The 18,460-nt window shown below is 37.2% G+C and overlaps 7 protein-coding genes across 7 annotated transcripts; 4 read left to right on the plus strand and 3 right to left on the minus strand.

Moving 5' to 3' along the window:
- Positions 1-56: 56 nt before the first annotated feature.
- Positions 57-1,611, plus strand: SOCG_02052 (Clr6 histone deacetylase associated PHD protein- 1 Cph1). The gene has a single exon (XM_013160546.1). It carries the CDS (start codon positions 294-296, stop codon positions 1,392-1,394), a length of 1,101 nt encoding a protein of 366 aa, XP_013016000.1. The 5' UTR covers positions 57-293; the 3' UTR covers positions 1,395-1,611.
- SOCG_02053 (uncharacterized protein) lies at positions 1,507-4,640 on the minus strand. Its single transcript, XM_013160547.1, has one exon. The coding sequence runs from the start codon at positions 4,590-4,592 to the stop codon at positions 1,800-1,802; it is 2,793 nt and encodes a 930-aa protein (XP_013016001.1). The 5' UTR covers positions 4,593-4,640; the 3' UTR covers positions 1,507-1,799.
- Positions 4,641-5,285: 645 nt separating this feature from the next.
- SOCG_02054 (CMGC/DYRK/DYRK2 protein kinase Ppk5) lies at positions 5,286-8,449 on the plus strand. Its single transcript, XM_013160548.1, has one exon. The coding sequence runs from the start codon at positions 5,655-5,657 to the stop codon at positions 8,217-8,219; it is 2,565 nt and encodes an 854-aa protein (XP_013016002.1). The 5' UTR covers positions 5,286-5,654; the 3' UTR covers positions 8,220-8,449.
- A 94-nt stretch (positions 8,450-8,543) lies between these two features.
- Positions 8,544-14,847, plus strand: SOCG_02055 (ribosome biogenesis protein Urb2). The gene is made up of 2 exons (XM_013160549.1): positions 8,544-8,784; positions 8,831-14,847. Exons 1-2 carry the CDS (start codon positions 8,612-8,614, stop codon positions 12,624-12,626), a joined length of 3,969 nt encoding a protein of 1,322 aa, XP_013016003.1. The 5' UTR covers positions 8,544-8,611; the 3' UTR covers positions 12,627-14,847.
- Positions 12,655-14,471, minus strand: SOCG_02056 (vacuolar sorting protein Vps45; the record flags this gene model as incomplete). The annotated part of the gene is made up of 4 exons (XM_013160550.1): positions 12,655-12,687; positions 12,745-14,022; positions 14,064-14,271; positions 14,317-14,471. 4 exons carry the CDS (start codon positions 14,469-14,471, stop codon positions 12,655-12,657), a joined length of 1,674 nt encoding a protein of 557 aa, XP_013016004.1.
- Positions 14,784-16,075, plus strand: SOCG_02057 (RNA-binding protein). Its single transcript, XM_013160551.1, has one exon. The coding sequence runs from the start codon at positions 15,034-15,036 to the stop codon at positions 15,892-15,894; it is 861 nt and encodes a 286-aa protein (XP_013016005.1). The 5' UTR covers positions 14,784-15,033; the 3' UTR covers positions 15,895-16,075.
- SOCG_02058 (BRO1 domain-containing protein) lies at positions 16,050-18,185 on the minus strand (the record flags this gene model as incomplete). Its single annotated transcript, XM_013160552.1, has 1 exon — positions 16,050-18,185. The coding sequence occupies one exon, from the start codon at positions 18,183-18,185 to the stop codon at positions 16,050-16,052; it is 2,136 nt and encodes a 711-aa protein (XP_013016006.1).
- Between the last annotated feature and the right edge of the window lie 275 nt (positions 18,186-18,460).

Here is an 18,460-nt window from a genome sequence, read left to right on the forward strand (position 1 = left end):
GTATCCAGCAATCTTTACAAAATCATTCTTTAGTGTAGTTGATATTAGATGAATTTGCATTGCATTCTATACCCCATTAGCTTCTAGTACTGTTCACTGTTCTGTTAAGTATTTTTTCCTCTCCACCAAACCATCATTAAAGGAACATTTGCAGAAAAGCAGTTGTGTCTCCAACTTGCAACCCAAGTATTCCTCCTGATTCACCTTAACACTATTATATAGCCTATCGGCTACCTGGGTTTTAAAACGACAGTAACGACTTCCCGAAGAGATATCCTTTTTTTTTTGTCGTCATGGAATTCACCGCTGGCCAAAGCTCCAAGGTGGAGCGCGACAAATATTCGCCGATGAAGTCAGAAACTCCTTCAAGATCTAGTCCAAAGACAAGCAGTAGACGCTCGAGTCGTTCGGATGACAATTCAAATAAAGCGCCTGTTAAGGAATCTCAAAACCAGCAAAGTGTGAAAAATCCAAATCCTATGACACATCCAAGTTCAAGTTCTGTAGCCAAAAAAAGAAAACGACGTACAGTCATAAAAAATGTTGATTATTGTTCCGCATGCGGTGGTCGCGGTTTGTTCCTTTGTTGCGAATCTTGTCCCAGAAGTTTTCATTTGTCCTGCTTGGATCCGCCGATCACAGAAGACGAAATTCCAGATGGATCCTGGTACTGTACTTCATGTTCTATGACTCAGCATGTACCTCCAAAACAGCCTCTTGGTTTATGGTCCCAGCTTTTCGACTGGGTTGATTCGGCAAATGTTTCCCAATATAACTTACCCGATGCAGTAATTCATCATTTTCATGGGTTAAGTCGAGATTCGGTTGGCAAATATGAAGAGCAAGAGGACATTTCTTTAGACACATCATCTTCTCTTTCGAAAGACTCCTCTATCACTGCATTGGCTTACTGTGGTCACTGTAGTAAACCTTCTTTAGGTGCTTGCAAGGTTTTTGGATGTCAAGTTTGTGACACGTTCTACCATTCCGGATGTTTTAAACATGCGAAAGCTTGCCGCCATGAAGTTGCTAGCAAGCATGGGCTTCGCATGCCTCAAAATGCCGTTGTTGTACGTACACCCGCTTTACCTGACAAAACCGTGCCTTCTGATACTCCCACCTTGGTGTCAGGTTGGCAGCTTGCTGTTAAAGAAGATATATCTAATGATGACTACGTAAACTTTCCAAGACTGCCGGTCAGTTGTCTATACAAGGTCTCAGTTGATGGTCTCATTAAGGACTTCCTTTATACAGTCCAGCAGCAAAACAAAAGTACAGGAGAGCTTCGTGAGATGGATGAGATTCAGCCTACCGTAAAGAGTACGTTAATGGCAAGACGAAACCACCCAAAATTGCCCCAGACCCTTAGAGAAATGTTCCTGCATTCCCAATGAGAGGCTTCAACTTCTTGAACTAAACTATTTACTTGGTATTAGGTATACAAGTTTAACTCATAATACTTTGCTTGAACGCTATACTTAATGAATCTGTACATTATCCAATTATTTTTCGGGCAAGATTTCACTTTTAAGATTTTTATTATATGTCTACATAATATTGATAGCTCATTCTAGTGTATTTTAAAATAAAAAGATATATCGAAAACAAAGCAATCTATTATAACGGTGGCCGACAAGTATTACAAACGAAGTAAAGACTTGGAAACCGTTTGTCTAAGGAAATTTTGTATATTCAGCGAATAAACACATCTATAGTTTACTCGGGGCTAACTGATATTTCACTTAAAGTTCCCTCGAGATAATTTTGATTCATAAATATGCACGAAATGTACGATAGCATTAGAATCGTGTCAAATCCCCAATATCGCTTTCATTATCACCGACTTGACTTTGGATATCTTCATAGTCTGTAACATTACTTTCTCTGCGACGATACTGAGAAAACGTGTTCCATTCCTCAAGGTATGAAGGAGAATATAAGCTCTGCAGGTTGGAAAGATTAGGAAACAAGGAATTATGGGCTCCCTGAATCGGAGATAGTGATCGAAGAACATTAAGATCTCTCTTGAAGTTTTGCGGTTTTTGAGGTGGGATCAGTATCATCGAAAACTTTTGAAGGCTATTTAGGGTTCCTTCAACCAAACACCCTTGGTCCTTACAATGTGAAACGAAATGATACCATAAAGCGTGCTTGGCTAATACTTTAGGATTACCTAAGACAATAACACCATATTTAGCACGAGTTAATGCAACGTTTAATCTTCTTGGATCGTTCAAAAATCCAATACCCTGATGTTCGCTTGAGCGAACACATGATAATATAATAAAATCCTTTTCACGTCCTTGGAAAGCATCCACGGAAGCCACTTCAACATACTTATACAGATCCTTCTGCATAGAACCATTGTTCTGCATGTATTGAACAATGTAAGAACGTTGACCATCATATGGAGTAATGATACCAATTTGTTCGGGTAAAACATTACATTTCAGAAAACGAGTAACAATCTTTTCACAAGTAGATGCTTCCGTACGATTTAAGTATGATGTGCCGCTTGCTGACAACTCTTCTTGACCAAAGTTGGCATAGAACATTAAAGGTTCGTCAGGCTGGATCCATGGAAAGTCAACGTGTCGAGCAATACGTTCGGAAGTCGTAACACCATTTTGTAAAGTTCCCTCATAGAATGTATTTGATGGAAACTCTGACAGACAAGGATGCATACGATATTGTACCACCAACCGAAACGGTGAATTTCCTAGAATAATCATCCTTTCAAATAATGATTGCGAAAGCCGTGCTTGCGCTACTTTTTTATTCATAACAACCGGCCCTAATTGTTGATGGTCTCCCACCAAGACCACTTGTTTAGCACCGAGAACCAAAGGAATCATGCACTCTGCTTCGGATGCTTGAGTGGCTTCATCAATTAACACGGAACGAAACCGATATTTTGCTACTCTTTTATCACCGGCACCAACGCATGTACAGCAAATAACGTGAGCCGCTCGAAGCAGTTCACGCTCAGCCGCTGCTATCAAAATTCGAAGGCGCTTTTCGTCTTGTAAAGAAAGCTCGTTATTCTCAGCGCGCAATTTGAAAAGGCGTTGAAGCTCAGGATTTCCTTGATAGTTCTTAATTTGTTCGTGTAAAGAGAGAAACGAAACCGAAGATTCGATGTCTTCCCTTGATTTAGCTGCAACACGAATCACGCGTAAACCAGTACGGTTAATTTTTTCTGCAAGTTGATCCACAGCGACGTTGGAAGGAGCACACACCAAAACAGGTAAAGGGGACTTTCTTTTCCTATTTTGTATAGTAGCTAAGTGGTAGACAATTGAAGCGGATGTTACGGTTTTACCAGTACCCGGGGGACCTTGGATTAAAGAAAGAGGTTTGCTCAAAACAGATCGAACAGCCTCACGTTGACTAGCATTGAGTTTGGGGAGGTTCGGTACCGAATAATCTGAAGGAAACTTTGGTTTGAAGGATGAAGGAGAGATATCATGTCCAAGGAATTTATGATAAAGGTACGAAGATAAACGAGATCCATCATTAGCAAACAGCTTTAAAGCAACTTGCATTCGATCAAAGGAAGTTGACTTCCACACATAATCTACGGAAAAATTGTGTAAGCATTCAACAGGGACGTTATCAGAGCGCTTCAACTCCAGACCGACTTCATCAGAAACGTTGTTTGGAATTTTTATAACATAACCAGTTGAACTCCAACGTGGTCTCAACTCGCCTTCGTAGGTAAGCTTCATTTCATCGCCGATGGCGAGTCGAATCTCACCGGACTCAAGTTTAGGTAACAAAAACCAAGCAGTATACCTTCTGTTTATAGCTTGATCCCATCTAACAGCAACGTCTTTTTGAGTCTGTGACTCCTTGAGCCTTTTATCATATTCTGCTTCTGCGTGAATAAGAGGAGAAAGGATGGCCTGATACTCGTGGGCATCTTTATACCGAAGTTCAACAGAAGGTAGAGAATCATCTTCAATAGGTTTATCAAGATCCTCCAGAGTTGCATGAGAGTCTTTTCGCCAAAGTTCCTCTAAACGAATGATTTGTTGAGACGTTATGGGAGACGCAAGTTTTTGCTCTTCTTCAGAAGGTGGCGTAATCAACCATGGTAAGAATTGGCGATCTGAAATAATTGGTTGCCATTGAGATAAATCCCAGTTCATATCCTTGGCAAGACTAGACTTGGCGCAAGGTTGTCGGCAGAGTAGCACTACTACGGTTTTTGCTTTTGCTGGAATGAAACCGAGAAGAAATACGTTTCGAGTGCCACAATTATAGCATTCAAGAGTCGTATCCGAAAGAGGAGACTCGCTGTGTAGAGATACTTGCTTATGTCGAGCACGCACTAAATGAATAACGATATGAGAGGCTCCAGACTTTTCCCTCGTGTTACAAAACCATTTGTTGCAATGTAAGCATTTTACAATCGAATTTGGATTCGATATGTTACAATAAGCGCAACATTCAGTTCTTCGTCTATTTTCAACTGCTAAATTTTCCATCTGAGTATCCAATCCGTTAATTGAGTTCATGGCTGTAGTCAAGTTCAAGTCGAAACCATTTTGATAGTATTTGGGCTTTAAAGACATGGACGCTAAACTCATGCACTGTCTTTGACGACCAAACTTGCAGAGCGTTGATATGAATTCTTGTTGCTCGACCTCTACTGTGTGTGCATAATTCCTTTAATGAGGTATACCGATGGACAACGTACTCTTCCACATTATGTTCGTTTATTTACATATTCTTTTAATGTTTAGTAAATAAATAAATGGTTTGTGATTCTTGTACTTTTGCTAGGGTCTTCTACGATGTTTTTTATTTTTTTTTACTCTGTAAACGTTACAATTGTTTACTTATTTAAATAGAATACCATTGTTCAGTATTTTATAACTTGATTCAGGTTCGCGTTTTTTTTCTTTTGATTTTTACATTTTCGTTCGGTATAACAACATATTCATACAGCTGTGAGCAATTAGAAAATAGAAACAGAATGGTAAATAAATACTTTTAAGTTTGAGGTTGAGAAGTTAAGTAGAATAAAGGAAAAAAGACAGAAAGAACATTCGCGCGTATATAAAAACTCACTTGATATATCTGTGGAGTAGGTAAACAAAGGCCTGAAAGTTTCCTGTAGAACTTCAACAGGCTTAAGAAAATCTTCCTATAATTGTTTTAGTGTCATAATTTACTTTCCAATCCTAAAGATCTCACTTTATACTGTATATTCACAAAATATGAAGATTCACTTCTATTTATTTACATTGATGGTTACTTTGTTACCTACACACACTACACACTGATACAGCTACGCTGGGATTTCAACTTTGTTCATCGATCTTTTACTCCATTTAGAAGTTGAAAATAATCTGTTAACCGGATATTTTTTATTTGCTGTATTTCTTTTAGAGATTTCAGAAGCTTCGGCGAGGTGTGGAATGCTCCGTACTTAAAACACTTGCTGTGCTTTGTTTCAACCGTTAGGTTTTTTCAGTACTCCCATATCTTCAAAAGAAACAAAACTGAAATCTTAAAGAATTATTTAATACTCAAGTTTTTGGCCCTTCGTTCCTTGGGAAACAGCATACGTTCTTTTCGATCCCATAGCCTTTCTCATATGCACAAGCATTTTCTCATCTTTTATCCGTGGTCTTTTTCAATTTATTATGGAAATTCCAAATGCTCATCCAGTTACTACCAACAATTACCGTAAACATCCTTCGATCACTTTACTAGGTTTACGGTCTGAGAATCATTCGAAAGACTCTTCTCATCGTCATTTACCAACGTTTGCACACAGAAATCCTCTTAGTGCTTCGCGACCGCTTTTGCAACATCGGTTTTCGCAAAATAGCAAGATCCTGACTGAGGTGTTTCAAAAGGCTAAGCTCTCTGGAGATACGTCGTCAACTCCCACGTATGTCAAACAAAAGGAGGATAATTCTTATGAAATGCTCCATGAAAATAAAATTCAATCGAATAATCCATCCCTCGCAATGAATACTGATCGAAAGGATGCTGAATCCAAATTCGGCAATGAACTTCCTATGGAAAACAACTCAAATAATGTTGAAAGTAGAAAGCCTATTAAAACTCCTTCATTTCAGAACCGAAGAATCGTTTTAGATAAGCTAGTCCAACCTGAACTGAGTTATAAGCCATCGGGTTCGGGTGATGCTGCTGTAAGCAATGCAGCGAACGAAGAAATTACATCGTCTTCAAGCTCCACAGTGAAAACACCTCTGGGGGAAAGATATCAAGAAACTCTTCCTCCGAAAAATTCTGCCATTGAAAAGGAGCCAAAAGATTACAATTTGAAGGAACACTCCTTTTATAATTTATCTGCTAATAATCCGTCTACGCCAACTTCTCATACAAAGGAAAAAAGGTCGAATATCGATGCAGGGACTTTGGGCTTTAATACATTAGAAACAAACAAGTTTGTACAGTCTGTGCCAAATCGAAACTCATTTATACAGCATTCACCTTTACGTCCGGATTACAGTAGGACGAGTAACTACAATAATTCCCCAAAATTTTCTACTAGAAACAATCCCTTTCCTGGTAGGTCTTTTTCACCAATGTCGGAAATAGTAGGAATAAACGACCTTTCCTCTACTATGGATTTCTCCGATCTTCGCTCTGATCTGTGCTCATACGAAAGAAATATTCCTGTTACAACAAGCAAAATGGCTAGCTATTCCTCCGCGTCAACTTTTAGAAGGTTGCCAAGAGCACCGGGCTCTAAAGTTCATACTGAGATTCCAAATTCACCTCTCCGCCCTCGGGCGAACTATCGACCCACTAATTATAATTTAAATTCTGGTCCCGTCTCTTTTGACAGAATCTTAAAAGATGCAGACTTAGTAATGCAGAGTCTAGCCTCTCGACAACAGCATAAACTTATACAGGAATCGAAGAAAATCCGGAGACTTCAGAAAAGTGTTCGGCCATATCCACCAAGGACTCTTAACAGACTGTCTGAATATGAACGAGCACGACTTACGCCTTATGAATTAGAAGAAGTAAAAGCCTTTCCTGAAATATACTTTATAGGATCTCGTGGCTGTGATAAAGTGAGTAAAAACATAGCTCCAGGATGTACCGAAGAATTGGCATTTGATGATCCTAATGGTGATTATAGAGTCAACGTTGGAGATCAACTATTTTACCGGTACGAAGTTGTAGACAAAGTGGGCAAAGGCAGTTTTGGCGAAGTCTTACGTTGTATTGACTATAAACATGGTAAATTGGTTGCAATCAAAGTCATCCGGAATCGCGTAAAATGCTATGATCAAGCCTTAGTCGAAGCTGGAATCCTTGAAAGGTTGACGAAAGACGAAACTTTCATGGAAAGCAATATTATACGCTACTTTGATCATTTTAACTTCAGAAACCATCTTTGTATCGTGACCGAACTGCTGGGTGAAAATCTTTTTGAAGTGATAAGAGACAATAACTATAAAGGATTCCCTCTCATAATCGTGAAAAGCTTCACAGCTCAGCTACTTAAATCCCTAAACTTCCTTCAAAAACAGCGAATTATACACTGTGATCTCAAACCAGAAAATCTTTTGCTTTGTGATCACACAAACGCAAGGGTCAAGTTGATTGACTTTGGAAGTAGTTGCAGATATAATGAAAAGATTTATACTTATTTGCAATCAAGGTTTTATCGTGCACCTGAAGTTATATTAGGAATGCCATATGGAAAGGAAATTGATATATGGAGTTTTGGTTGTATTTTAGCAGAATTATACACCGGTATACCTCTTTTCCCAGGTGCTAATGAGGCTGAACAATTGGGTTACATAATGGAGGTTTTGGGTATTCCTCCTAGAGAGCTAATACTCATATCGACACGATCAAAGCTCTATTTTGATTCTCATGGACAGGCTCATCCAATATTAAATAGTCGAGGCCGTCCTCTTATACCTTCAACTAAAAGATTAGATCAACTTACCCGCTGCAAAAACCCTTTATTCCTGGATTTAATTTCTAAATGTTTACAATGGGACCCTAAAAAACGCATAACAGTTGAAATGGCTTTACGACATGAATTCATCATAGGCAATAATTCAGAAAAATTGCTAAGAAGAACGCCCGTGAATAGTCCAATTAATAGCCCTATTAAAGGCGCTAACCCAAAATTAAAAAATCCTGTCTCTCATTCTAGGATCGCTCATCCCCTGCCTAATCCTCCTTTGTATCATAACCCATTGGGTCGTTAAATATTTTTGGCGGGCATAACTGGACATATTTATTCTTGCTTTCACTTGTTTACTATAATTGTCATTGCTTTTCCGCATGCTCTTTACGTTCTACTTCGTCCCTCGTTTATAGGTTTTAATCTTTCGCGTATTCAATACATTACATAGGATGTTAGAATTCAGAGTTAATATTTTAGTTTATAAGTCGCCGACGTATTGTAATTTAATATAATAAAGTAAAACTACTCCAACTTCATTTCTCTAAATATCGTGTATTTTGCAACATATTGTTACCTGTCTTTAATGTTACCTTTCCTCTAAATTCAGCGTAAACATTTTCGCAAATTTCATTCTCTTCTACGAAGGCCGAAAGGCAGATTTTTGAAAATAAGGGGAAATTATTCCTTAAAATAATGAGCTTACAAACCCTTACAAAGAGCATTCGAGATAAGAATGGAAATCGCGTAGAACAAGTCGAGCTGGCTTACAATTTATGCCATAATAATATTCCGACTTACTTTCCTAATAAAGAAGAATTTGTGATAACATTTCTATTAGACAGATTAAAAGAAGACACAAAGATTGGGTACGTTATTCATGCAGAATGTTTTTTTAATTTCTAATCTTTGCAGACATTATGAAACATGTCTAAACATTAAATACTGGGACTTGTTATTTTTCGTCTGGAATTCTGATAAGATTTCCACTAGTTTTAAGGTAAATTCAGTTCGAAGACAACCAATTCTTCCAATTATTACTGATGTGCTTAATGTATTAAGTACACGATTTGACAAGTCTGTGTTTCTGAGTGTATGCAAAAACTTTGTTACTGTCTATAGCTCTTCCGATATTTTATATTCTTCCAGATCCTTTCCCGACCAAGTATCTGATTTATTATCACGATTCTGCCATATCTTTGCTCTGCATCCAAACACCGCTGATGATGCTATTGCAGATAGTCAAATTCAAAAGGTATTCTGCAAACTTATTTCTTCTTCATTGCGAGCAACGTCCAATACTTTAAAAGCCAGTGTTTATTTCCTAAGTCGTTCACTAAACGGGATCTTGCAGCTTCTCTCAAGTGTCGATATAGAAAACAAGAACTACGAATTTATTAAAAGTATTTTGACAACTTGCATACTTAGTCCGTCTACCCTAGAAGCACTGGTCGCCAAAAAGGAGAGCAATGAAAATCTCTTTTCTCTCCTTAAAAATTTATCTGTTGATCAAGTGGATTTAAAATCTGTTCCAAGTCTTTTCCAAATCTTTTTAGATTCTATTTCCTCATTTATGTCTGATTCAGGAAAGCATATTTCGCAGCAAAAAGCTTCCGATCTCACTTACAAGCTATTTGTCGAACATATGAAATATTTATTGACTCATGTGGAAGCTCCCGATACTACGGTTTTCGAAGCATTTCGTTTGCTATGCGAAATGCTTGAATCTGACAAGGTTCATCGAGGGAATCCGGACAAAACGACTTTCGACATGTTGGTTACTCTCGCCAGACTGTGCATGGATAATTTGTCTAAACGTGATAACAGACCAACATTATGGAGAATTTTTGCATCTTTATTGAATATCGATTTTGATTCAGTTTTACCATTGTCGAACGAACTTTGGAACTTCATTGATGTCTGCCATCCGGAAGAAAATCAAAGTATACTTGTGTACCTAAAAAGATTAATAAGTGCCCATGTGCGAGCACGAAGCTTTTTGGATTTTTGTTTTAGTTGGAATAGTTCATTACTGAGAACAACTAGTTCACATACTTTATATTTTAGTCACGAACTTGCGAGTATGGTATCTGCATCGGTGGAAGCAGCATTTACTCCTTCTTCTTTAAATGAGTTAATTTCACAATTGTTAACTTCTGTTTTGAACGCAACCTCAGAATCTCGCTATAATCCACTTCTACTTTATTATACTATTCTTTGTGGTATTAAATCTCGTCATTACGCTGAATCAATTGAAGAGAAGATCTACGATTTTTATCATCAGGTGTTTTTTCCTTGCTTATCCACGGATTATGGGAATATGAAGAAAGAATCTAGAAACGTTCTGTTAATGTCTCATTATGTCAACATGGATAAGTCACTCTCTTATGTAAATTCTACATATCCTGAAACTGCTCCTGTCCTTTTAAGGTCACTCGATAGTGGCTTGGAAGAATCTGCTGACCATACATGGTCCTTGCAAGTTCTATTATGTTATTTTGAAAAATTACGCTTTAATACAGAAAAAGTATTCGACAATGAAACATATTGCTCGGTTGTTAAGTCTGCAATCTTCCGATCGATGCTGTATTTGGATTCCCAAGATCCTCCAGAGTCCGTAGACTTGCCAGTTATCGATACTTCTTCTTGTGGCTTAACTATCACTTTACTGCTAAGATGGTTACGACCAGTTAATCTTTGTTTATCGAGGGATGAATTGACTAGTTGGTTGTTTAAAGTTTGTGAGAAACTATTACGAAACTCGTCTTCACCTAAATCCCAAGATCAGATATTACTTTTGAATGCCTGGAGACTTTTTTTACAAAGTTCTGAGACATATGAGCTCACTGTTGTTTTTGATGGTCTTTTGAGCACGTTTTCGCGCCTTATATATCCTGAGGATGTCCCTAGTACCTCTGACATAGTCAGTTTTTACGAATCTAATAAGGAGATTAATGTGAAATTTACCCCAGGAAATCTTAGGTTTGTTTTGGATTGTTTAGAATATCTTCCATTAAGATATATTCAGAAACATTATCGTATCCGCATATTGAACATTATGTGCTCTTTCAAAAGAGATTTACTGGTAGACAAGCCTGATATTAAATGCTCATTATACGGAGTGCTGGCAAGGCTGGTGCAAGTTCCTTGCTCTGCTGCATTGTATAATTGTTACCAAATTGTCTATCAGATTATCAGTGACTTAAATTCAGAGACTCCGGAAGACTGCGAGAGAGATATGAAACTGACGATTAAGTATTGGATCGCGCATATCGACAGCGAGAATAAGACTAACGTGCTGAATGACCTTATAGGATACTTACTTGAAAAACAGGGACATGTTCCTATGTATGGTGTGAGTGTTTTTTTAAATGAATTGGTGCAATATATTCCAAGTATTCGACAAGCACCGAACGATGAAGAAGTCGTTTCCAAGCTCAAACTTTGTTCGGGAATGGTTTTAAACGAGATTTCATATACTTTGGATAATTTTGAAGTTTTACATATAGCACTTTTGACAAAATTATTGGAGTGTTGCAATTCCTTTTTGCGTACATTTCAACCATCTGAAGCTGAGAAAGAGCTGTATTATAAGGTTAGGACGAGAGTTGAGGCCGCAGCGTCTTCATTGAATGCTGCTGACTTCAATCTTTCATTTCTCGAGACATGGATATCGTACCAGTCATTGTTGGTAAATGATAAACTTGATTTTCTAAAGTTGATTGCACAGTTAGTCTTTTACAGAAGATTACTTCATGAATTTACTTTAAGAAGTGCAGATATCGCAAGTGCTATCTCTAAGCTGACTTTGGATGATTGTTCCGGTGTTATTGCTGAAGTTTTATCAACCATTTTACATAGTCAAGATGCTTTAGACAACTCAATCTTACTAAAAGTTATTACCTTAATTGCTAGGTGTTCCGATATATTTGAAGTCAATAAAAACATGACTAGCTTGGTACTATGTCTTTGTTCTGGACTACTTATACAAAGTGACGAAAACGATGTGTTTACCGTTCTTTCAATTTTGGACGTGTTGGACGTATTTGCAAACAAAAGCTCCAAGGTATGCAACGTCGATTCCTTCAATTTTATTATATCGAGCCTGTCTTCATTGTTAAGCTCGCGAAAATCAATAAGCTGCTCTTACGATGAAAATTTGATTATTTCTAGGATTATTTCCGTGTTAAGAGGAATGCTCTATAACCATCGTTCTTACATGAGTGGTCGTTTTCATGTACTTTTTGGCATTCTTAAAAAAGTCCTACACTGCATGTTCAAAAAGACTACAAATTCTTTCTCCAAGGCTGACAATGTAATTAGAACACCGAAATGGTTCAAACCGTCAATGATGATATCTGATTATAACGTTATAGCAATGTCAAGGCTATTAAATACTTGGATGAATCCAAATTTAATGCATGATTCAAATAAAAAAGCGTCTACACTGACAGATAGTGAAAGGCAATTTATTAAAGCGTCAACGAAACATTTCGTTTTTCTTCTAATTGAGTTCCTTTCTTTGCAGGTCAATTTTATGATCGATCTGGATGCTAAGGAGCGCCTTACGGAAGCGTTTTATTCGGTTTACGGTAACTTATCCACATACGAAAAGCACATGGCGTCCACATCAATGAACGCCCCAACAAGATCTTTGTTCCATAGATTCGTTGATAATTGGTCACGTTTTGCAAAATGGCAAGAATCATGATTCACATAGACAGGTCATTAAGGGAGGTTTATTTAATTCTCGAAGCCATATAGATAATATCCTAAAATTTTGGTTAGATAGGAATTAGTAATATAAGGGTATTTAAGTCTGAACTTACATCAATGTAGGAAGAAGAATTATGGATCGTCGTTCCGGCTAAGACCACTCGAATTCCAGGATGCGTGGCATTAATTTCAGAAATAAAGCGCGCTTCTTCATACGTGGCACCACCAACCATCATGATAATTATATCCTGAGGTTTTTCATGAGCATTATGAGCCGGAACATCAACGTCGTAGTATGGATGTGTACTTTCTTTTAGTTTCCCTTGTATTAAGTCTTCAACAATTGTTTTGAGGAAGGGATTGTGTTGTATATAAACATTTTCTACACCTCGCAATCCTTTGAATCCACTACGAGCTCTCGAAAATATGTTTGAAGGTGGGAAAATATCTCCTTGCCGAGCGCCGGCTCCTGAAAGGTGTAGTAAAGTCGGAATGATAGCAGCTTTTATAGGACTCACACCATTTGCCAACAACAGTCCTTGAAGAGAGGCTACTTTCGCAGGGTCAATCTTTTCAAATCGAAGTGCATACAGCGAAGCCAAACGAAGCTTTGTATTTTCTGAGATACTAGAGGATATCAATCTTTGAATGTAGGAAAAATTGATAGCTTCAGCTTCATTGCAAACCATTGATTGTTCTACTTCACCTATCTCTAACAGGTTCTCCTGTTGAACTTTCAACGAGATTTCGCTAACTAGGGAAACATGTTTGTTTACATTTCCAGAAAGCCTTCTGTATTCAGGGTAGGTTTCCAAAAACTGTTTCATGTCAGCAATACTTTCAATTTCATTAGCCTTTTTCATAGACTTCGTTTGCAAATGAGACACATATTCCTTGATTTTGACACCAAGTTTTCCGAAATTATCAAAGCGTGTTTCGTTATAAAATGGATCAAGAGTAGGGTTTAAAACAATTTCAGTTGTCTCACCTGGTACGCTTGTATTCTGAAAACTGACACGTCCATTATTTATTCCAAAAAGCTCATGTACCATGGCCTGATATGTCCATTGCGTTAATAATGGGGTAATTGGATCATTCTTCCTATCCAATATAAGTAAAATAGTAGGAGTATCAGACTTTCGGAAATTAAATAGCTGAGTTTCATTCTGTGTAACGTATCCGATTTCTTCGGCAAGCTTTAAGCTAAGGAAACTATTTACATCATAACGAATCAAAGGTTTCTTTTTCAAAGATAGTAAAAGTGAGATTAAGCCTTGTTGAGTACGCTCTAAGGAAGAATCCAACCAGGAGTCTGGAGTGTTATCGATTATGTGAGGTACATTTAAAGATGCGAGGTCATTGTTTACTACCAAATAGTCCAAAAATATTTCCTAAAAAGTACGTTAATCACTAAGCAAAGACAAGGACTTACTTGAACACTCTTAACCACCTCAAAATCATCTGACTCAGCCAATCGCTCCAGAAAGCTTTTGGACAAGATGTTGGAGAAGTACAAATGGTACTCTGAATATTTTGGATCACGTAGCTCCTCACATAGAAAACGTAAGGTCTGAGTTGTTGGCCTCAGAAACGCAATGCATTTCAAGTGTCTAAGCTTTTCTCTTTGGTTTTCAACAAGGCTAGGGAAGTTCATAATTAGCTTGTACCCTAAAAACCCAACTTACACAGTTAAATAAATTTGGTGCTCTAAGAGATTTGACTGAGTTATACTAGAAGAGACTATTCTAGTAGTTTCTCTCTCTAGTAAAAGGACCTTCAAGTCGGGGACCTCCTGAAACATTCGCTTAAAATACGATTGAGCAGAAAGATTCAAGTCCATTTTTCGCTTTTCTTATCAAAATTGGGTAAATTAAATAAAAGTTGAATAAGAACAAAACTTAGAAGGCTTGTATCACGATTCACGGTTCAACTGTTTCTCAATTCTTCAGACAACGAACACATATGGATCAATTGAAACCCAATATCTAGTAGTAAATAACCAAATTGTAGATGTATAATTCTATAGGATTTGAAGATCGATATTATGAGTACCAACACTTGCGAAGTACGAGTTGAAGTAAAGGAGAAGAGTACCGGACTTATAACATCTTAGCAATGCCCAGCATGGTAGAGTTGCGATTCCAGCAATTTCATCAGATACAGCACGGAAACTAATAGAAGTTACAACATACTTTAAAGTCTCCATATTCTTTGCCAATTCAAAAGAATATCTTAAGACTGTAAACTTTGGTTTTGAGATTCCACGAGTGTATTCACCTATTACTATCGCATTCTAGGTTGAACTTACATATACAATTTGCAATTCATGTGAAGACAAGATAGAACTTTTCTGAGTGGTTTATAAGAAAACAGGACTTTGTAAGAACGTAAGTTGTTTCAATATGTCTTTCTCTCTATATGACGGTTTAGATTCAAAGACACTTGATGAAATTGCTGAGGAGAGTGCAAAGGCTAAAGAAAAGGAAAAAAGCTCTGAACATCTCTATGAAACATCTCCTCCCTCAAATTCAGTGGAATCAAAATCCTCTTCTTCTAAGACCACCCAAACTCTATCATCCTTACACTTTCTGCCTATGGTGAGGCGGAATAAACCAAATAAGAAAAAAAATGTCAACAGGCTATTAAACAAAGCGGTCCCTTCATCCCTTACAGTACTCGACAATGTTCATGATATTCCTTCAAATGATACTTCTTCTATAAATGAAGCTACTAGCTTCAATATTTCAAATGAATCTACAGAGAAGAAGCGACCATCTTCCGGATTAAATCATGATACGTTGGTTTCTTCTTTTAAAGTCGAAAAATTATGGTCAGAGCTTTATAACCCTCTCAATCCTACAAGTTATGATATTTACAAGAAATCCGAATATGGAAAAGCTGTGGAACATGAATGGGATTTATATGTTTCGCAGAATCCTTCATTGGCTACTGAAGCTCGAAATGCAGGACTAGCTCAATCCTCTCAATTTGGAATTGGTCCTCCTCCCGCCTTGCTAAAGGACACCACTATAAACTCAATTTATTCCAATGCTTCAGTCCCTAAATCGGACCAAATTCCTGACTCTTTGATAGAGTCACCAAAATATAAACCGACGAAAAATTATGGCAAAATCCTCCTGAAGAAATTCGGTTGGAATGAAGGACAAGGTTTGGGTCTTTCAAATCAGGGAATCATTAATCCGTTACAAACCAAACCATCTAATGGATTCGACGGTGTAAAAGGTTTTAAGGATGGTAACTAGAAAGGGGTTGAGTAAGAAATATACAGCGTTATCCAACAGCTTACAAAGGGGATTTATATCCTGACCTTTGTTGTATGGTAATAACTATTAAAATGCTTCACGATATTACAGTCATTTTAGTGCTGATTTTGTATATAAATTCATTCTCCATTTCCTCATTTCTTGAATCTAATTTGATGTATGTTTGGATTGAAGAGTTTCTGTGTAGGAGTAGAGATTTTTTCTATAAGTGATACTGCCTCTTCCGTCCTTTGATTGGCATACCCAGTACATTCTAATTCAATTTTGGTAAAGAGATCAAGTAACCGATTTCCAAAAGTAACCCCGGTTTCGCTTCTGTTCATAGCTTCCCAGTAGAGCTCATACATTTCATTTATATCTAGTAATATCTGCGTCGCGGATTTTTTCTTTTGTCTTGCATCATATGCACGGGCCAAATTGTCAATTGATTCTGAAATCGAGTCAAATAGCCTTGTTTGTGATTGTTTCTGTTCGTTCGTATTCCATAATTTACTGAGTTCTTCCTTAAATCCTGATATTAAAATATTTGGATCAGAAGTCATCAAAGAAGTCATTTTAGAAAAGTATTGAGATTCAATTTCATGTAAGCCAATTGATGACCTTGTTTCTTTAATGCTTTCCCACCTTTGGATTTGATTATTTATTGTCGATAGAAAATTTATTTCAAGGGGACTCAACGTCTCAGTCGTGGATGAAAAATTGGTGATCAAAAGTTTCGGTTCGGTCGTAAGGTAAATGGGATTAATCTTATCATAAAGTTTCTTGGTATCATTGGCTAGATTTTCGAAGTTAATGAGATTAATTCTCAAAGATTCCAGTTCATTCCTAAGTTCTCTGGATGCAATTTCACTCGAAACTATTTTCCATCGATCCGTCCCATATTTCAATTTGTAGAAATCATTTTTCTCTTGTTCATTATTTAGAATATCATTAGATTGGTGAAATACATTTGATACATCCTTGGATAAAGTCATTAAAGATGTAATCCGCGTTCTCAGAAGCTCTTGTCCACCCGATTCCTTAATTTTGTCGTACTTCTTCTCGGTGGCCCCTAAATCTTTAATGAATTTATCATCATTACAATAATAGTAAGCAATGCGATTTTTAAGTTTGTCCACAATATCATCTCCCTCTGTAGTTAAATTTAGCATATCATTTTCATAAGCCTTTAGTATAATCTTTGCTTTGTCCCGAAATTGTTCCCATCTCCTTTGATCCTTATTATCAACGATAGAAGGAAAATATCTAAATGTATTTGAGAGACTGCTAATATAATCCGGAATTGCTGACTGAACCATCATCACAATTTCACAACTAGAGATGTCCTGTAGAGAAGGAACTTGCTCGAGATGAACGAAATCATTGTCTCGCTTGGCTTGTCGAAACTGATCTTGCAAATCAGATAATAGGATTTCTAAGTTTTCATACACTTTTATTGAAGTCGGTACCTCAAACCTCTTTGCCAGGGCCTTCTTGCAATAAACCACGGCAAGTTCCAGAAAAGCTACTTGCTTTCCATACATATACTTGCTAACAGCATCTTTAGAAAGATAAAAATAAGAGCTTGCACGGTAGTATAAAGATTCAAGAAACGTTACATGCACGAAGTAACTTTGAGCTCCTGTCGAATTCTCAAAACTATGGTGAGCATCATCGTACATTTTCGCAATCCCATTTGCTAACTTGGAAAGCGTTAGATCTCGTATACTTTTTGTCAGTAGTCCTTTATGATACACAAGAGACTGGGCTTGTGCCAGAAAGCAATGCTCCCAAGCTTTAATAAGAGAATGTTCAAAATCCAACGATCCAAGGTAAAGACAGTACTTACCTATAAAATTGAAGGATCCAGCACAAAATTGTAGAAATTGATGAGCTTGAGCAAAGTTAGGTTCTTGCTTTAGCAAACAGGCCTTCGCTTGAGTTTGATACACATTTGCCATTCTATAAATGAAGTTCGCTTTCTCAAAGCAAATATCATTATATTCTTCTAATTGACTTGAAGAATAGGAAAAGTTCCATGTAAAGCTAGTAGGAGCTGATCCTGCAAGCTTTTCCTCAAGAGCGCCAAGCATCCTGTAGTACACGTTTGCTAATTGCGCATCTTGGAAAGTAGGAAAATCAACACAAAGTTTTTTTCTTAACTCTTGGTACTCTTCTAACTCTTTTCGCAGGTTTTCCTTCGTTACAGTCGGGTATTCACTTAGGTCTTTAATCCATACTTCAATATCAAGCGGCGATGTGTTTTTTAAAGGAAGCTCAATTAAATCCATTAGATAGGAGATTAATTACGGAATATCCTCTATTGTTTTTGTAGAATTCCGCGAATATAAGTTAAGGAAGTTGCTTTCGTATTTAGCCCTAGATACTTAATTGTTCAAAGAAATGCGAGAAATTATCAGATAAATTATATGTTCTTTATTCTCATGAAGATAACGCTTTGAAATGTATTTGATGAATCCTTAGCTAGTTCATTCGTGGTAACCCAAGGAGTAAGTGTAATTCCATTACTCATATGTATTAGTACACAAATCTTAGCAGTAACACA

The sequence above is a fragment of the Schizosaccharomyces octosporus genome (assembly GCF_000150505.1).
Source record: "Schizosaccharomyces octosporus yFS286 unplaced genomic scaffold supercont6.1, whole genome shotgun sequence".
Classification (NCBI taxonomy): domain Eukaryota; kingdom Fungi; phylum Ascomycota; class Schizosaccharomycetes; order Schizosaccharomycetales; family Schizosaccharomycetaceae; genus Schizosaccharomyces; species Schizosaccharomyces octosporus.